We start from the raw sequence: 15,743 nt of genomic DNA on the forward strand, positions 1-15,743 counted from the left end.
GTGGATGAAGTAGTTTATTTACACGGTTGCAGTATATACAGGTTTCTGTTTGGGGACTCAGCTTGCCGGTGCAGTTTTTTTCCGTGGTGCTCCGGATGGTCTGAGCTCACCTGCCCGGGAGTGAAGGATGGTCTCCAGCGCGGGAAACTGGAGCACAGCTCTGCTCTGTCAGCCAGAAAAGATACACGAACATTACTAAAAGTACATGCTGACTAACTGAAGATGAAACCTGCAGGACAAATACACATGAAAACGCTGCAGTAGTACTACTACAGAGAATAAGAAAGGTACTTAAAATGAGTGGCAGGAGGCCAAGTAGTAAATAATGAAGAATCCGATTTTAAAAATGTAATAGTAAAGTATTATTTTGACAGTATATTGTTATGGCAGTAATTGTACTAGTAATTACGTCTGGAAGTAGCTCTGTAAAAATACTTGGTAATTCTAAGTTATAGTACTAGTGATATATCAAGTAGTGGTGGTGCCAGATGTAGCTGTCGTCTCTTGGCAGTAGTATATTCAGTAGTACTAGCCACACTAGTATCACCACACCACATTCCCACTGCGGGGTTGAGGCTCCGCGTGTGTCCACAAAGGACGCACCCTGTGATGGTTCCTGCGCCCCACAGCCAGCAGCAGCAGAGCCAGAGTCAGGAGCAGCAAGCAGAGAGCCGCCGCGGCTGGGGCGCCGGCACCGCTTCCAGCCTGCGGTTGTGCTCCTCTCAGTTGGTCTGAAAAAACGTTCTGATGAGTTGGAGAGGCGTGTAAGGGAATCCCAGATGACTGACCTCTCTCGTGGGCGTGGCGCGTCACCGTTCCCAGCAGCCCGTGTCTGCCGTAGAAGCGACAGGTGATGTCTCCAGAGCGCCCTCTGGTGGTGGTGATAGTGGGCCCGCCCTGGGTTGACTGGTTACTGACCACCCACTGGTACTCGGTGACCTCACTGGGGTCAGTCAGCCGGCAGGTCAGCGTCTGCTTGTCCTCCGACTCCACGCTGACGTCGACTGGAGGAGAAGAAAGGTTATAATAATATCGAGCCTCCAGAAAACGTTTGTTGTGTTTACTTCTGGCGACGACCAGCTGGAGTTTTCTGGTGAGAGTCCAGTTCTGCAGCGTCACGGAGCACGTGAACCGGCCCGCGTCCTCGTACAGAACCTGAGCGGCGCTGATGGACCTGTCCCAGCCGGGCTGCGACGTCGAGGCGTTGAAGGAAGACGAGACTGAACCGTTCGGAAACCTCTGCCAAACCGCGGCAGAGGGAATCGAACCAGCGGTCAGGACACAGGGCAGCGTCACCGCTGCGCCCACAGAAGTGTAGAACTTCACGTCGTTTCTGGGCGGCTGCACGATTCCTGAGTCACGGGTGAAACGAGCTCAGAAATCTTGAGGAAACCAATGAGGGCTCAGCCTCAGGTCACATGGTGTGTGGAGGCTGTTTCGCCAGGTGGATCCTGCGCTAGTTGCGTGTCCCTCACCTCTGACCATCAGAGACGACGATGCGCGACCTTCTTTGCCCATGTGTCTGACGACACAGGTCCAGTTCCCGGTCACATCCTCCACTGACCTGAGGCGACCCGGGAGAGGGACGTTGTTATGCCTCCACTGGACCGTCGCGCCCCTCAGGGGAGGACTCACACTGCAGCCAGGTAACGGGAACTTCCCTTTGACGGGACTTCCTGGGGGGAAGGAGACTGGAGACGCCAGAGTTTGTTGATGAGGTTTTCGGATTGCTTTAAAAACATGTCAGAAATATGAGGAAAACGCATTTCATTTAAATGAAAACTTGAATTTAATGTAATGCGTTTCCGCCTCACTCCGAGGCGAGTCGCTTCTGCTCCGCTCACCTGTCACTACATGGAGCATCACGGTGCGCGTCACAGGCCTCGCTCGTCCTCGTGCTTCACAGCTGTAAACTCCGCCGTCGTCTTTCCTCACGTCACGGATGTGCAGGCTGCAGTCTCCGCCTCGGAACCGAGAGAAGGAGCAGTGAACCCGGCTGTCTCGGAACCAGCGAGCTGTCAGGTACTGGAGACCGCTCCTCTCTTCCCGCCACACCGTGCTGCGGTCCAGACCGGACGTCAGACAACGATCGGCAGGTGGAAATTAAAGGTCGCCTACCGATTGTTTTCTCTCCACTCCACATGAAAAGCTTCATGACAGTCGCAGGGAAGAACTGCCCGAGAACCGGACGCGGCGAGCACCACGGTCGATTCCGCGCGTGCGTCTGGACAAACACGACCAGGGTCAAGTACGTACACGGATTAGATTACACGGTGTTTATAAAATCCCGCAGTGGGAATAATCCAGGGAAATATTTGTCAATTTGTAAATTAATCAAACTATTATTATGTATGTATAATTATGAATGAGATTTCTATGTATAATTTGATATGCATGTTGTCTCGAATTATTGATCTATTTAAATGATTTCAATTTAAATTTCTATATTTTAATGTAAATTTAAAAATATATTTCAAAAGTGCCGAAAATAATTTAATAACAAAATTGAGAAGAATCATTTTTAACAGAACATTTGCTAAAATTATAGTTTCAATTCAAAGTAAACTTACATTTCTAATATATTTGAAATTACTTACAATAAATACACGTTATATTATTGGTGGTGCGAGAAAAAAGGTATGATATGATATTATATTGTCAGAGGAGAAAGAAAGTTAAAAAAAAAGCATATTATGTGGATTGAATCAAAAATCAGAAAATTTTAAGAAATCATATTTTATAAAACAATGTTTTATGGGATTTAAAATATAATGTGAATTAAATTATTTTAGCAATATTAGCGATTATTTAAATGCAATCAACCAATTAAATATTTTTAAAAATATATTTGGATTGTATTTGGGAAAAGAAAGTGCAGAAATAATAATAATAATAATAATAATAATAATAATAATAATAATAATAATAATAATAATAATAATAAAAACCTGTGTAGATGAAGGACATCAGCCCAAAGATGAAGACCTGCACCACCATCTTCTCGGTTCTCCGTCCTCTATTGTTCACTGGACCAGATGTTGTGCTAGTTAAATACCTCTGGCTTCCACCACGCTGTGCATCACCTCGGAAAGTCAGTGTGGCGCGTGTCAGCCGGGGGAACCAACATCCTCCCCCGGATTCTCTCTGATAAACGAATTTTCCGTTTTCTCAGCAATACGTGTGACCCAAAACAATAACATCACAAATAGAAGACTTTGTTCTCTCCACGATTGCAGTGTTTGGCTGACATATTACACACATTTAAAAACAAGATAAATGGCTGCAAGACGAGAAAAAAAAATACACCTTTTCTTTGTACAAATCTCAGCGGGACCCTGCACTTCTCCGGGTCTCCAGCAGGTGAAAAGCATGGCCGTGTGTCAGGACGACCAGAGCTAACCCTTCAATATCATAACAAATATAAGATTAACGTATACATTCACGAGACACTTCATCCTCTTGTTGGGCATTTTGACACTCATATTTTCTTATCAAGGGCTTGTCACATTTTCACGTGTGATGACCTCATCTACAGTTGAGCGATAGGTGGAAGGACTCAGTGGAGGAAGCTCAGACGAACACCATAACATGTCCGCTGGTGATACAGTCAGACCGTGTGGGTTACTAACCTCAAAATCTTTTTTTTTTTTTTCATGTCATTTCCCTTTGAGGCAGCCGAAACAGACAAGAAACTGTAACAAATACTTTCCATCAGATTCACTCTGAGTCTCGGGAGGGTTTTGTGTGTCACCCATTTCCTCCACTTCACTCACCACCAGTGCAGCTCGGAGCTCGGCGAGGGGACACGCTGCGAAAGGAAAAACTGATTCAGCTCATCTGACGCAGTGAATTATTAGAATAATCATAGCAGGATTGGAAAATTTGTGTCACTGAGCAGCAGACAATTATACTTTTACATGAATTGAAACCAGTGCTGTATTTGATTTTTTTAAATTTCATGTTATGTATTTTTTTGGGGAAAAATGTAAAGCTGAACATGGTACGTTTTCAGACTTAGAAATAAAATATATTATATTCATATTTATTTCTGCTCGTGATATTGAAGTAGTTTTAATATATTCAATTGATTTTTTTAAATTATTATTTTAAATCAAGGTCTTAACTACAGATAAAAATAATCACTCTCAGTAAAGTAGTATTTCACCAACAATATATATCAGTACTTTGATTTAAGTGAGAAAGAAGCTATCTCGCTTGATGTTTGACTAGAGTAAAGGACAAAAGATGTCCAAAACATGTTTATGTTAATGACTCAAAGCAAATACACACAGATAGAACACAAAAGGCTGATTGCTTATTGATCTTTTTTTATAGTTATTTTCATATTATGAAATTTATTTATTTTTTATCCGTAACATGTTTTGTTATATTTGTGATGTTTTTTTTGGTATACATGTACTATTATTAGTTTTAGTTTATTTATATTTATTTATTTATTTAAAGAAAAAGACAAAAAATATTGAATAACATGGAGAAGTGTTTACAGAAAGAAAGTTTGACCAATAGGAAGAGAACAAGAACCCACTAAGCAGAACAGTTAGAGTTCAGATTAATATTTCATTTCCGATGACTTTTGCATGCTTCCAAATAAAAGAACACATATCAGGACCGAAAACAGGAAACAGGACAACGTTAATTTTGAAACAAAAAATAATAATTAATTGGTTACAGAAGCACAGTACATAAGGAGGAATGTAAAAACGAGAACATCATTTCGATATTGTTTTTATATGTATTTTATTCTATTTGTGTTAGTAATTGCATTCCCGGTCTGCACCAGACGGTGGCGGTAGTTCACCAAACCGCCGTAAAACAAAGAAGAAGCTATTGCTTACGTCACGGAGCAACATGGAGGCTGCTACTTCGAGCATGTCTTCACGTCAATAACAAACGTTTTCCATCGGATATAACTCATTTTCAGCACTGAATGTTGTGTTGTATTTATTTCTAATTGTGGTTTAAAAGAAGAGTTCGGAATTTACACTCTTAAACAGGTAATTTTTGCCCGGTGGTGTTTGACAGCGCTAATGCTAATGCTGGGGGTCAGTGTGGAGAAGAGAGGCTGTTGATGCTCGACACTGACGTCGAGATCATCCGTTTCCGTTGGTAAGGTTTCAAATGGATCTGTGTGAATACAGGTAGCATGTCAGTACTCGGGGGTTTCCTAAGAGCTGCGACGTCCTGGTGTCGACCTGCAGGAGCTCTGCTCAGCTCAGCCAGAACCTTCTACACTGGTGAGTCTTAGTCTTTCTACGACCTGGGAAAAAAGTTTAAAAGTATTGTGTTTTGCCCTGGCAAAAAAACATTCTGTGGATACGTTTGTGTTTTCGTGCTGACAAGTCATTTTTGTTTGTGTGCTAATTGTGAATTGGTCGTTTCCCAGGCTCATGCTGCAGCAACAAAGTCCCCTGTGTCCCAGAGCGAAAGGTCGTGGACCGGTGGACGGAGAAGAGGAGCATGTTTGGTGTATACGATAATATCGGGATCCTAGGTGACTGTGACAACCATGTGGCTAATACAAGAGCAGATCTTACTTGAAGCTATATCGGTCCTCTCCTCTGTTCTCAGGAGATTTCAAAGCTCATCCAAAAGACCTCATCATCGGCCCCTCCTGGCTGAGGGGCTTCAAAGGGAACGAGCTGCAGCGATGTATGAGAAAGAAGAAGATGGTGGGAAACAGAATGATGACCAAGGACAGACACGACCTGGAGAAGAGGATCAAGTTCCTGTACAGACGCTATAATCGCTACGGCAAATTCCGATGATGTGAAAGGACCGAAGTAGTTGGAGCGGAACCACTGGCGATGCTGACTCTTTCAACTGCCAGCTGTTTGGAGTGTGTGATTCTGCCTGGAAGATAATGTGATTTATAAAGATAAAAAATGTTTTGTTTTTCATCCTGTCTCTCTTAATATTCACTACCATCTGATAATGCTGACTTAGAAGAGTCACAAGCAGAGTATCACAATTGAGTCTCAAAAAAGAATACATATGTGTGTGTGTGTGTGTGTGTAATATAAAACCTTAAGTTGTATGTATAGTGTAAAGGATTTTCAGAAGTCAATACAGTTAAACATTAAAACAAGATGGATGACAAAGGCTGTCAAGGGCGAAAAGATAAGACAGAGTTAAAAAGCAGGTATAACTATTAGAAAATATGATTTACAGTTTAAAAAAAATGAACTGAACTCAAGGATCAAAAAGACATTTTAAAATATGATATAATGCATCAAAAGTCTTAAAATCTTCAGAATCCGATAATAATGTTCAAAACTAATAATGTCCGCTCGAAAAAAATGTAAACACCCACAATGAATGATGTTATTAGACAACAAATAATATTTTTTTAAACGGTTATCGGTGGGTCAAAAAGAATCGTTAGTAAAAAATCATCATCCGAAGTTCCCAGCGTAGTATTAACCAGAAAAAAACAAGCGTCTATTACGCCCTAGTGGTGAGTCGTGAGTGAGGCAACGCCCACTTCCTTTCTGCTGTGTCAGGTTATTTTCTTTACATTTATTGGTGAAGGTTCGAATCGACAGGATTTGAGGGGGAAGATTTGCGTGTGGATGATCCACGTACCGCAGTGTCGTCCGACCTCATCCAGCTGCAGCACTGCAAAGTGTGGAGAGTAGCGAGAGGGGGAGGAGGAGGGGGGAGGACGGGAGAGGTACCGCACTGTCGTTACCAGTCCAAGTGGAGGAGAGAGGAGAGACGCATTACTGCTGCAGCTACACTCGCTCCGAGAGAGAGAGAGAGAGAGAGAGCTCCGCCAACATCTGGATGAGAGGCAGCAGCATCCTCGGATCAGCGCCGAGTGGATTTAAAGAACCTGCTTCTTTCCTTTCACTCCTTCCTTCCTTCCCTCCACTTCCTGCTCGGAGGTGCTCACTGTTGCGACGCTTAGAGAAAAGCAGCCCAGAAGCAGGAGCCACTGCGTCAAAAGTCCTGCGCTAGTTTCTGTCCCGCCGGCTCTACTTCCCCAGCGACGGACTCCACAGCTGCGTAGAAGATGTGAGTACCGCACAAGAATTTTCTTCACCAGAATCTACCAGAAGCTTCGGACCAGGCGCTTTACATTCACGCGCAGGCTGCGTTCTTGTATCCGGGCGGCAGTTGGACTCATTCAGCTTCACTGCTTTCTGCTGACGCAAGCGAAAAAAAAACCTCTCCGCATCAATAAGTGATTAGAGCGGCTGCTGTTTGTCTCGAGCTGCTGAAGGAGCCGATGATGTTCGCAACTTTAAATCAGAACCAAACATGATTATTCAGCAGTTTGACGGAGTCAGATGTGTAGAAGGTGAATGGAAGAGTGGGGGCCCATCTTCACCCACCAAATGACTCACCCTCCTCCCTGCTCCCCCTTCACTCCCTGACGCCTCCTGATACAGGACCCCTGCTGCCTGCAGCTCTGAGGGGTGTTTCCCGTCTGCTGTGGTCAGTACCCGCCATGCTCAGAAAGAGCGCAGAGACCCTACACTGGCCCCTGACCTCTGCCCAAACAACCATAGCGCAGCAGCAGATCTGGTGTGAGGCGCAGCGGGCAGGTGGTCATAATATCAAGGCTTGATTGACGCATTTGGAGATGATGTTTATGAAACATTGTCTGGGATTAATCTCAAATTATAACCCCGATGGCTGAATCCATGTAAACATAAATCACGCGCCGCCTAGTGGGCAAAGTGCGGATTGCACTGCCTTTTCTAGTTATGAGGTTAATATTCGCATTTCTGAATTTTACGTGTCTCTAGAGCAGAATTATCGCTTTTTAAAAATAGTTTCTTCACACGGATTTAATTTTTTTTCTTTATTCATAAAATTCCATTAAATGAGAGAATGCTTTGATGCTTAAATAAAAATCATGTTTACAATTTTTACTAGCTTTTATCTCGCCTTGTTCTGAAGATGAAGCTACAGTGACAGTGGTTCATCTTCCAGAGCTTCTTCCTTCTCACCGACTTATGTTATTTAGAATTGACATACACACATTTTAAGGCCAACAATTATTAAAAACTTATAAAACCCCCCGACTGAAAACATAAAAGTTGGTGATCTGCGACATTGTTTTTTCTTACCTCAACATTTGAATTTATCGTGAGTTAAGCTTACAAACTATTCCTGACTAACCCAGTGGATGGCGCTTTCCAGTCATAAATCAGGTTTATGTTAAAAACTAAACTAGTACAGTAATTGAAAGCCTGAACTGTCTGACTGAACACATCTGAACACACCATCTTGCAGATGGTCTCAGAAGAACTCCTCACACCCAAATGTTTTCCAGGTCAGCTCCAGATGCTGCTGCTCCCCCTGCTGGACCCCCCGGGGCGCCTGGTGCGGAGGGAGCCCCGGGTGCCCCTCCAGCACCCCCCAACACCAGCAGCAACCGCAGGCTACAGCAGACGCAGGCTCAAGTGGAGGAGGTGAGCGTAGCTTTCTCCATCATTCTAAGGGATGCCGCCCTGACGCGCCGCCCTCTGCTGCCCCTAGGTGGTGGACATCATGCGGGTGAACGTGGACAAGGTTTTGGAAAGGGACCAGAAGCTGTCGGAGCTGGATGATAGAGCGGACGCTCTGCAGGCCGGAGCCTCACAGTTTGAGAGCTGCGCAGCCAAACTAAAGAACAAGTACTGGTGGAAGAACTGCAAGGTGGGTGCAGCGTGTGTGTGTTTCATCCCAGTTTGAAGCTTTATGTATTGTCAGTTCAAACAAAAACATCTGTCTCTTGAGCGTAGCTGCACATGCAGCCAAACGTGAGCTGCTCTGTCTTCTGTTCACATATCGCAATATTACTGAATGTTTTATTGTTTCCTTCTCTCCAGATGATGATCATGATGGGCATCATTGGAGTGATCGTGGTGGGAATTATATTCTGTAAGTAACAGCTTTCGTTCCAACCCTTTGATGATGAACTGCCAGTTGTGTCAACACAATAGCTGCTAGCTTCTAAGCTAAAAGACGCTAACACTGACTTCCGTAGTGCTGCCTTTACATCGTGGAGGGTTACAAATCTGCGGAGCCCAACTCGAGGCCCTGGGGCCAAGTCCGACCCCCACGTCTATTCATGTGGCCCTCAGGTGGAAACAGAGATAACACTGATTCATCTGGAAAATATCACAGTATTCTGTGATTTTCTATTAGAAAAATAATTTGGATCTAAAAACAATTATCTATGAGCAGAAGTATCCAATGATATAGCAAAAAAAATCTGCGATATACTGAAGCGTGAGTCACTGTTTGTCTTGAGTTACTGGGGCATGTACTAACTGTCACTCAAACAGCGGTCAATAATGTTTGTGGCTGCTCAATACTGACATGTAATAATACCCCATCACTGAAGATGTGTACAACTACTTTGGCTTGAATAAAACATTAAGCTTTTATCGGCAAAAATATTGACATAAATAAAGAAACTAGGCGCCAGTGTGAAATCACCAAGGCGTTGCCACATGCCATGCAAAGGATATTTGGGCTCATGGATGGATCGGTCCAGCTATTGGTGCCGATAACCTTCCTGAATGCTATAACCACTGAGAAGCTTGATGCTAACAGTAGCCGCCAACAAAATGGAGTCTGCTTTTCTGTTGACTCGGGTGTTGACTGCTTCAATTTTGCCTGATCGAGTGTGACACTCCTGATGTTTGGCGCTTCGAGATTTGCAATCGCTCCAGAGTGAGCTGAGTCAGCGGGATCAGCGTGACTCATTAGTCTAAAAGCCTCCCTCCGTCCTCCACAGTGTACTTCTTCTACTGAGCTCCGCCTGCCCCAACAGTTGCATATGGACTTGAAAAAGATGGGAAAGAGGAAAACAAAAAGCTGCAGCTCCTCCCCTCCCTCTCTTCACATCGACCCATCAGAGGACACTCATCCGCCTTCTTTTCCTTGTTGTCGTCTTCCCCTGTTTCCCACCTCATGAATTATTGATGGTTAAAAGACGGGCGGAGAGAATCTCTTGCGCTCGACTCGGTAAGGAAGGGAGGAGTGTGTTTCTGAATATGCCAAAGTGACTCATGAAAACCTTTCATTTGTGATGCTGTCGACTAACACCGCTAACACCGCTAACCACCCAGTCATCCTGTCTGTTAGCTTCGGAATGAACGTCACCTTTTCTTTAAGAAAACCTTTCAGGGAGCAATAAAAAAAAAAACCACTTGTTTACGTCAAATGGGTTGCTAGCATAATTAGCATGACTGCGCAAAACCATCCCGGTCAATTCTATGTCTGTATTTATCTATCACAAGCATCTAAAATATAAAATACGGTAGCGAAAACTTCATCGCCAACGAACAGCAACATGTGCAAAACAATTTTTTGTAAGTAAGCAGCTCTACTCTTTTTTGAAAGCTAATATTGATTTGAGAAGAAATATCTTTAGGAGTTAGCGTAGTAAGCATCCATGCTAGCTGGTGCTTTTTTAAAGACAGTAAAATGGTCCCTAGTATTTAAGTACCACATATTAGCAACTTAAGAATAGCTAAGGTAGTTATGACATCATACTTTAAATAGGGCTGTCAATGATAGGATACATTTTTAATCTTGATTAATCGCACTGAAGCAGAGTTAACTCACAATCAATCGCACTTTTTGTTCCTGTTCTAAATGTAGGAGGATTTTATCAACTGAGGAGTGGCCAGTCATGTTTACAATGTTTTGCATTTAGCGTGTTTCGGAGCAAAATTGTTGAGCAAATCTGCCAATCAAAAAGTGAGATTAATTTGAGATTAATCGTGAGTAAACTCTGCTTCAGTGCGGTGAATGACAGCCTTAATTTTAAATACATTGATGGCTAGCTTGACCTTGAAATGATTTGTTTTTTCATTCATTTATTTACAGCCAAATTGACAGGTAGATCATAATAATGAAAGTTGAAGTAATGTTCCATTCATTTCCAGCAGCCATTGTTAGCATAGTTAGCATGGTTGTGTCCAGCTTTTACTGAATGTCTTTTGCAAATAAATGTGTTGTTTATAAAACATTAGGTAGGGAAAGAGCAGATAGCAAAACACAGAGAGGAGAATCAGTGCGAGGGTGAGTACATTTGATATGAAACTGTAGTTACTGTAAAGACGTATCTGAGCAAAGGACTTTTTAGGGAGCAAGTTTTTCAAAAGCAGACTTTAAAGTTGGTGACAACTTTGTGCCATAGCTGGTGGATTATAGACTGCAAGCTAAATTATGTTGTTTAAAAACTTACTGACCAGAAAACAGTCACATCTGTCTCACCATCACCTGCATGTTCATCTTCACCCCTGAACATGCGAAAAGTAGCGATAAACCACGTGAATTAATTCTAGAAATACAACAGCTCTGTTTATTAGCAACAAGCTCTCTGTGTGTTTGTAATTTCAAGAGTGACGCAGCCCGAGTTCATTGTTCGGTCCAGATGAGCAGTAATTCAGGGAGTGATGAAAGAGCAGCGTTTCTCGTTGGTTGTACCTGCACGATGTTTGCACCCGACGGAGCCGACGCCACGGTGCCGTGGAGCTTCATGCTCTCAGCCATAGACTGATGAATGTAGCGGCGTCTGGATCAGCGTCCGCTTGTCGAGTCCAAGTAAATCTGACAAACCTTTGAGAGGCAACTTGAGTTCAGATGATTTGACCTGTACCTGCCACATCTGAGTCTTAACTGCCGATGAGTCTTTCCCCTCCATGTCGACGGTTCGAGGGCCGTCACACTCCTGCAACCAAGCTCAAGAGTTTGCCAGATTTCTTGGCTCATGCAGTGGTGAAGTCATCTGGCGCCATGTTTGTCGGTTCCCGACCACGGATCGGGTCCATAATGTGTAACCTGGGACATTTCAGGACGTTAAAAGGGTTTTGAAATGCAGTGAGAAGCGCAACTGGGAGAAAAGAGTAGGTGCATGTTTACCACTTTTGCTGATGCTAATAAAGATATGGTCAACACGACTGGGTCCGACGTCTTTATTCAATAGGCAGAGGCAGGGACACAATACACAACAAAACCAGCAACGGACACAGAGAGCCCAGCTCATTTCCACCTTCACCAAAATAGATATCTGTTCTGCAATAGTGCAGATGTCATGAGCTCAATTGGACAGCAGGAGCCAGTGATGCCCCTGGTTATCCTTCAAAAGGATTCGGATCCAGAACACCTATCTTTCTCTCCTCATTACTCAACACGGCCTGATAATCTAAATAAAACCTGTTATTCTGTGAGCACGCGGATCGACATGAAGGGTGTCATATGATCACTTCTCACTGGCATCTAAAGTTCACATTCATCCAGACCAGAGGCTCAAAGGAGACAAGACTTCAGGTTTACAGGTCCAGTTGTGTCATTTAGATCCTCAGCTGGAGAGTCATTTGCAGGGGCAAAAAAAGCCTTTATTTCTACATGAATGGTTTCGTTCTTATCACAGAAAGTAGCAATTGAAAAAGAAGGATCTACAGGCCAAAGCTGAGTTATTTGTTTATGTTGGAGTTGTAGGTAAAATCTTTCCCGAGATGTAAATCACAACGCTGCCTCCATGAACGGGTCTCGAGTTCAGAACTTGAGCAAGCAACTCGTAACCTATTGTCTCTTGGACTGGTTCTTCCAGTGTTTCACAGTACATTGAAAAAATAAACAACAAAAAAAAACAAATTCAATTTTCTTAAACACAACATTCTGAAAAAAAAAAAAAAAAAAAATTATATATATATATATATATATATAAAATAAAATAAAAAATAAATAAATAAAAATAAAATAAAATAAAATAAAATAAAATGTTTTATTTTGAGTTCAAGCTTCAAATTGTATATTAAAAATATGGGTTGTGATGTAGATTAAAAATGTTTATCTTGTTAGTTTTAGGCGTTAATTAATTAATCGCGATTAATCGCAAATCATTATTTGACAGATCAGATCACGTCTTAAATATACATTTTCCAAGCTCATTTGGTCGCCTTCATCACGGACGTTTTGCTGATGAGAACATATTGTATGACGTGGTGCACCAGGAGTCGGTGACTGAAATAAGAAAACTGAGAGAGAAATGTCATTTGGATGGATGAATTATGATTTCATGAATCTAGTCCCAGATGTAATTGTATTGTTTCTTTTTATCACCAGAGCAAATAATTAAGGAACAAGAAGCACAGATATAAAGTATACTTCCTTCAAGTGTGAAGGACAAGGAGTGAAGGCCTGAGCTTCCTTTATGAGCTGCGGACAAGTCGCCCTCGAACCCTCTGCCCTCGGTGGCAGTTAAGTAAAGGGTCCACCCTGACACTTTTCTTATTTGATCACCTGGTAGAAGAAAAGCCCGGTGATGATCAGGAAGCCCAGGATCCCGAGGTAGTTCACTGTGGGATGGAAGCAGTGAACTTTAGAGTTTCAGACGCTATTCTGCAATGCACCAGTTCAGCCAGTAGATGGAGACAAAACAGAGCTGTGGACAGACCTGCATCTGCAGCTTGCACCAGCAGACTGACGGAGACGGGAGAATCCAGAGCGGCGTGAGACACGGTGCAGGTGAGTTTGGTTCCGGCGGGGACTTCGGCGCTCACAGTGAGGCGAGACGACAGAGTGAAGGTTCCGTCTCCGTGCTGCTGATGGCTGGACAGAGAACCCTGGTCTGCTAGGACCAGCGGCTCCGGGTCTGTCGGAGCCTGAGAGGACCACTCCATCTGCAGATGCAGCACCCATCAGACTCTTATAAGTAGCCCAGCAGCATCACAGAAACGGACCTGGACGTCCAGCGGGAAATATCTGCGGCAGTTGCAGGTGAGCGTCTGCAGCGAGCCACTCTGAACCAGGGCATCTTCGGAGAGGGACACAGCCGGCGGCTCTGGGGACCCACACACGGACCATGAAGGACGGAGCAGAGCAGGATCCACGGGGGAGGAGATACGTACGGCTGATGCGCAGCTGGACCACTTGCTGGCCGTAGAACTGGCCCGCAGCCACAGAGCAGATGTAGGTGCCCTGGTCGGACACCTTCAGCCCGGACAGAGACAGGGACGCGTTGCCCTCGCTGATGACCTGCGCGGCGTCGATGCTGGAGTCGCTCCGCTTGATGTTCACTGCAGACAGGAAGTGGGGTTTGGTACTGAGGGGGTCATGAACAGGAAGTGTCAGGAGTGGAAGTATCCTACCGTTGGAGCCTCCCTCCAGACTGTCCGACCTCGCCTTCGCCTCCAGGATCCTCACACCTCTCCCGCGGTGCTGCAGTCGCCACTCCACCTCCACCTCTTGCACCGAGGGTTTGTCCTTCTGCAGGAAGCCGCAGTGAAGGTGAGCGTCCCCCCTCACCGACCCCGGAACAGACACGGTGTGCGTGAACATCAGGAAAACCACTGGAGGAGTGAAATGGCAGATGAGAGCAGACCAGAGACACAGACTTCAGCGCTCACCTTCAGTCAGCAAAGTTCCCGCGCGGGTGAGCGGCAGAGCCAGTCGGGGGTGCACCATGGCCGAGTCTGCGGGTGGCAGCGTCTGCAGGATCAGCGTGCTGCTGAAGTCCTCTCCTACGTTGATGGACGCCATGAAGAAGTGAGCTCCTGGGCGATCGGCGGCGCCTCGAGGGGAGTAGCTGCTGATCTCACACGCCACCTCCAGGTCGTGGCAGTCTGCGTGCAGCAGAACCTCCACGTTTGGAATCTGTGGTGAGCTCACTGTTGCAGAGAGACACGGGGGTCAAAGGTCATTCAAGGAAACCAGAAGACGGCAGGGGTTGAACCTTTGGTCTCGAACATGATGGCAGCTGGGTCTGGGACAGACGGAGGAACGAAGGGAGTGAGGGTTTCCGTGTCTTCCTCGGATGACACCGGGACGTCTTTTAAGATGAGCGTGGCGGGAGTCCGGCTGAAGGGGGAGCCTGTGCCCCCCCGGCCTCCCAGCGCAGACGCCTCCTCCACCAGACTGCAGGACAGAACCACGTCGGCAACGCTAGCCGCTGACGGACAGAGCGGGAGAAACCAGTCAGATCTCAGCCACAGACTCTCCTCCACAACCACCACCTCAGGGGCGGGAGGCGCATCATGATCCCTGTCAGCTGACTCAGCTTGACCTTTGCAACTCTAACCTTCAGAGAACCTCATCACAGGGTGAAAGTGCTTCAAACCGTGTCTCTTTCACCTGCTCTTATCTGCCACCAGGGCTCAAACCCTGTACCCCCCACCAGTACTGACCACTGTAGGCCGGGAATGACCATTAAAACAGGTCCAGATGGACAAGGCCCACATCTCCGACTGATCAGAATATAAATTCCAAAAACACTTGACGCTTAAATCCCGCCTGTTGCGTTATAAAGAATCCGCTTTTACTTTCGCATTTGAATCTGTAAATTTACATTTAAAGAACAGTAGTTTTCTAGACAAGCTGTAACGGCAACTGTCCCTGAAACACCATCAAGTTTTCAAAAAGCTTCTTACCGGAGACAACCGTCACCAAAGACACAAACAAGACGACCATCAGCATCGTGCTTAATGCTTTTTTTACACGTCAGTCCACTTTCACTTTTGATTTTGAGACACTGGGATATCAACACCTTTTTTTTTTATTCTTCAACAACTGAACCACGACTCACTTTGCCATCACTGACTCAAAATGGCCCGATAATTAAAAAAAAAATGTTTCAAGAATATTTATAATTCTAAATGGAACAACGTCGACCTGGAGCGCATGCGCGTTGTCTGAAACGGCGAGCCAATCAAAACGCATCTTTCTATTTCGTGTACTGGTGTGAGGTGGAAACGTAACAGTGCAAGGTGCGGTGA

General features: G+C 44.8%; 4 protein-coding genes across 6 annotated transcripts; 2 read left to right on the forward strand and 2 right to left on the reverse strand.

Annotated features, from left to right (window-relative positions):
• Window positions 1-41: 41 nt before the first annotated feature.
• Window positions 42-3,015, reverse strand: LOC128746581 (lymphocyte activation gene 3 protein-like). Of its 3 annotated transcripts, none has more exons than XM_053843724.1 (8): window positions 2,949-3,015; window positions 2,119-2,224; window positions 1,845-1,964; window positions 1,476-1,730; window positions 1,065-1,352; window positions 789-1,004; window positions 604-731; window positions 42-165 (listed from the first exon to the last, which is right to left on the reverse strand). In XM_053843724.1, the coding sequence occupies exons 2-8, from the start codon at window positions 2,153-2,155 to the stop codon at window positions 58-60; spliced, it is 1,152 nt and encodes a 383-aa protein (XP_053699699.1). In that variant the 5' UTR covers window positions 2,156-2,224; window positions 2,949-3,015; the 3' UTR covers window positions 42-57. The 3 variants fall into 3 exon arrangements, with proteins under 3 accessions (XP_053699699.1, XP_053699698.1, XP_053699695.1); XM_053843723.1 differs by having other exon boundaries at window positions 1,476-1,691; window positions 1,845-2,059; window positions 2,949-3,009; XM_053843720.1 differs by having other exon boundaries at window positions 1,845-2,059; window positions 2,949-3,009.
• A 1,835-nt stretch (window positions 3,016-4,850) lies between these two features.
• On the forward strand, window positions 4,851-5,918 carry mrpl51 (mitochondrial ribosomal protein L51). Its single transcript, XM_053843611.1, has 4 exons — window positions 4,851-5,015; window positions 5,160-5,255; window positions 5,405-5,512; window positions 5,590-5,918. Exons 2-4 carry the CDS (start codon window positions 5,165-5,167, stop codon window positions 5,784-5,786), a joined length of 396 nt encoding a protein of 131 aa, XP_053699586.1. The 5' UTR covers window positions 4,851-5,015; window positions 5,160-5,164; the 3' UTR covers window positions 5,787-5,918.
• Window positions 5,919-6,578: 660 nt separating this feature from the next.
• On the forward strand, window positions 6,579-11,924 carry LOC128746680 (synaptobrevin-like). The gene is made up of 5 exons (XM_053843892.1): window positions 6,579-7,035; window positions 8,303-8,441; window positions 8,509-8,667; window positions 8,841-8,892; window positions 9,755-11,924. Coding segments are annotated over exons 1-5 (369 nt in total). The 5' UTR covers window positions 6,579-7,033; the 3' UTR covers window positions 9,772-11,924.
• On the reverse strand, window positions 11,915-15,587 carry tapbpl (TAP binding protein like). Its single transcript, XM_053843891.1, has 9 exons — window positions 15,399-15,587; window positions 14,705-14,920; window positions 14,379-14,639; window positions 14,121-14,321; window positions 13,881-14,048; window positions 13,713-13,813; window positions 13,427-13,652; window positions 13,273-13,328; window positions 11,915-13,007 (listed from the first exon to the last, which is right to left on the reverse strand). Exons 1-9 carry the CDS (start codon window positions 15,442-15,444, stop codon window positions 12,918-12,920), a joined length of 1,365 nt encoding a protein of 454 aa, XP_053699866.1. The 5' UTR covers window positions 15,445-15,587; the 3' UTR covers window positions 11,915-12,917.
• Between the last annotated feature and the right edge of the window lie 156 nt (window positions 15,588-15,743).

Source organism: Synchiropus splendidus, chromosome 15 (genome assembly GCF_027744825.2).
Source record: "Synchiropus splendidus isolate RoL2022-P1 chromosome 15, RoL_Sspl_1.0, whole genome shotgun sequence".
Classification (NCBI taxonomy): Eukaryota; Metazoa; Chordata; class Actinopteri; order Syngnathiformes; family Callionymidae; genus Synchiropus; species Synchiropus splendidus.

What these genes read in the sequence shown, in the direction of transcription:
- LOC128746581 (XM_053843720.1), bottom strand. Translation starts at nt 2,997, where the DNA reads ATGGTGGTGCAGGTCTTCATCTTTGGGCTGATGTCCTTCATCTACACA. An exon ending in GAGTGGAGAGAAAACAATCG is followed by an intron (nt 2,060 to 2,118) that starts GTAGGCGACCTT and finishes TCTGGACCGCAG; the next exon opens with CACGGTGTGGCGGGAAGAGA. An exon ending in GATGCTCCATGTAGTGACAG is followed by an intron (nt 1,731 to 1,844) that starts GTGAGCGGAGCA and finishes ATGTTTTTAAAG; the next exon opens with CAATCCGAAAACCTCATCAA.
- mrpl51 (XM_053843611.1), top strand. Translation starts at nt 5,165, where the DNA reads ATGTCAGTACTCGGGGGTTTCCTAAGAGCTGCGACGTCCTGGTGTCGA. An exon ending in AGCCAGAACCTTCTACACTG is followed by an intron (nt 5,256 to 5,404) that starts GTGAGTCTTAGT and finishes GTCGTTTCCCAG; the next exon opens with GCTCATGCTGCAGCAACAAA. An exon ending in CGATAATATCGGGATCCTAG is followed by an intron (nt 5,513 to 5,589) that starts GTGACTGTGACA and finishes CTCTGTTCTCAG; the next exon opens with GAGATTTCAAAGCTCATCCA.
- LOC128746680 (XM_053843892.1), top strand. An exon ending in CGCAGGCTCAAGTGGAGGAG is followed by an intron (nt 8,442 to 8,508) that starts GTGAGCGTAGCT and finishes TGCTGCCCCTAG; the next exon opens with GTGGTGGACATCATGCGGGT. An exon ending in ACTGGTGGAAGAACTGCAAG is followed by an intron (nt 8,668 to 8,840) that starts GTGGGTGCAGCG and finishes CCTTCTCTCCAG; the next exon opens with ATGATGATCATGATGGGCAT.
- tapbpl (XM_053843891.1), bottom strand. Translation starts at nt 15,444, where the DNA reads ATGCTGATGGTCGTCTTGTTTGTGTCTTTGGTGACGGTTGTCTCCG. An exon ending in GGTCCAGCTGCGCATCAGCC is followed by an intron (nt 13,814 to 13,880) that starts GTACGTATCTCC and finishes GTGGGTCCCCAG; the next exon opens with AGCCGCCGGCTGTGTCCCTC. An exon ending in GGTGCAAGCTGCAGATGCAG is followed by an intron (nt 13,329 to 13,426) that starts GTCTGTCCACAG and finishes TCCATCCCACAG; the next exon opens with TGAACTACCTCGGGATCCTG.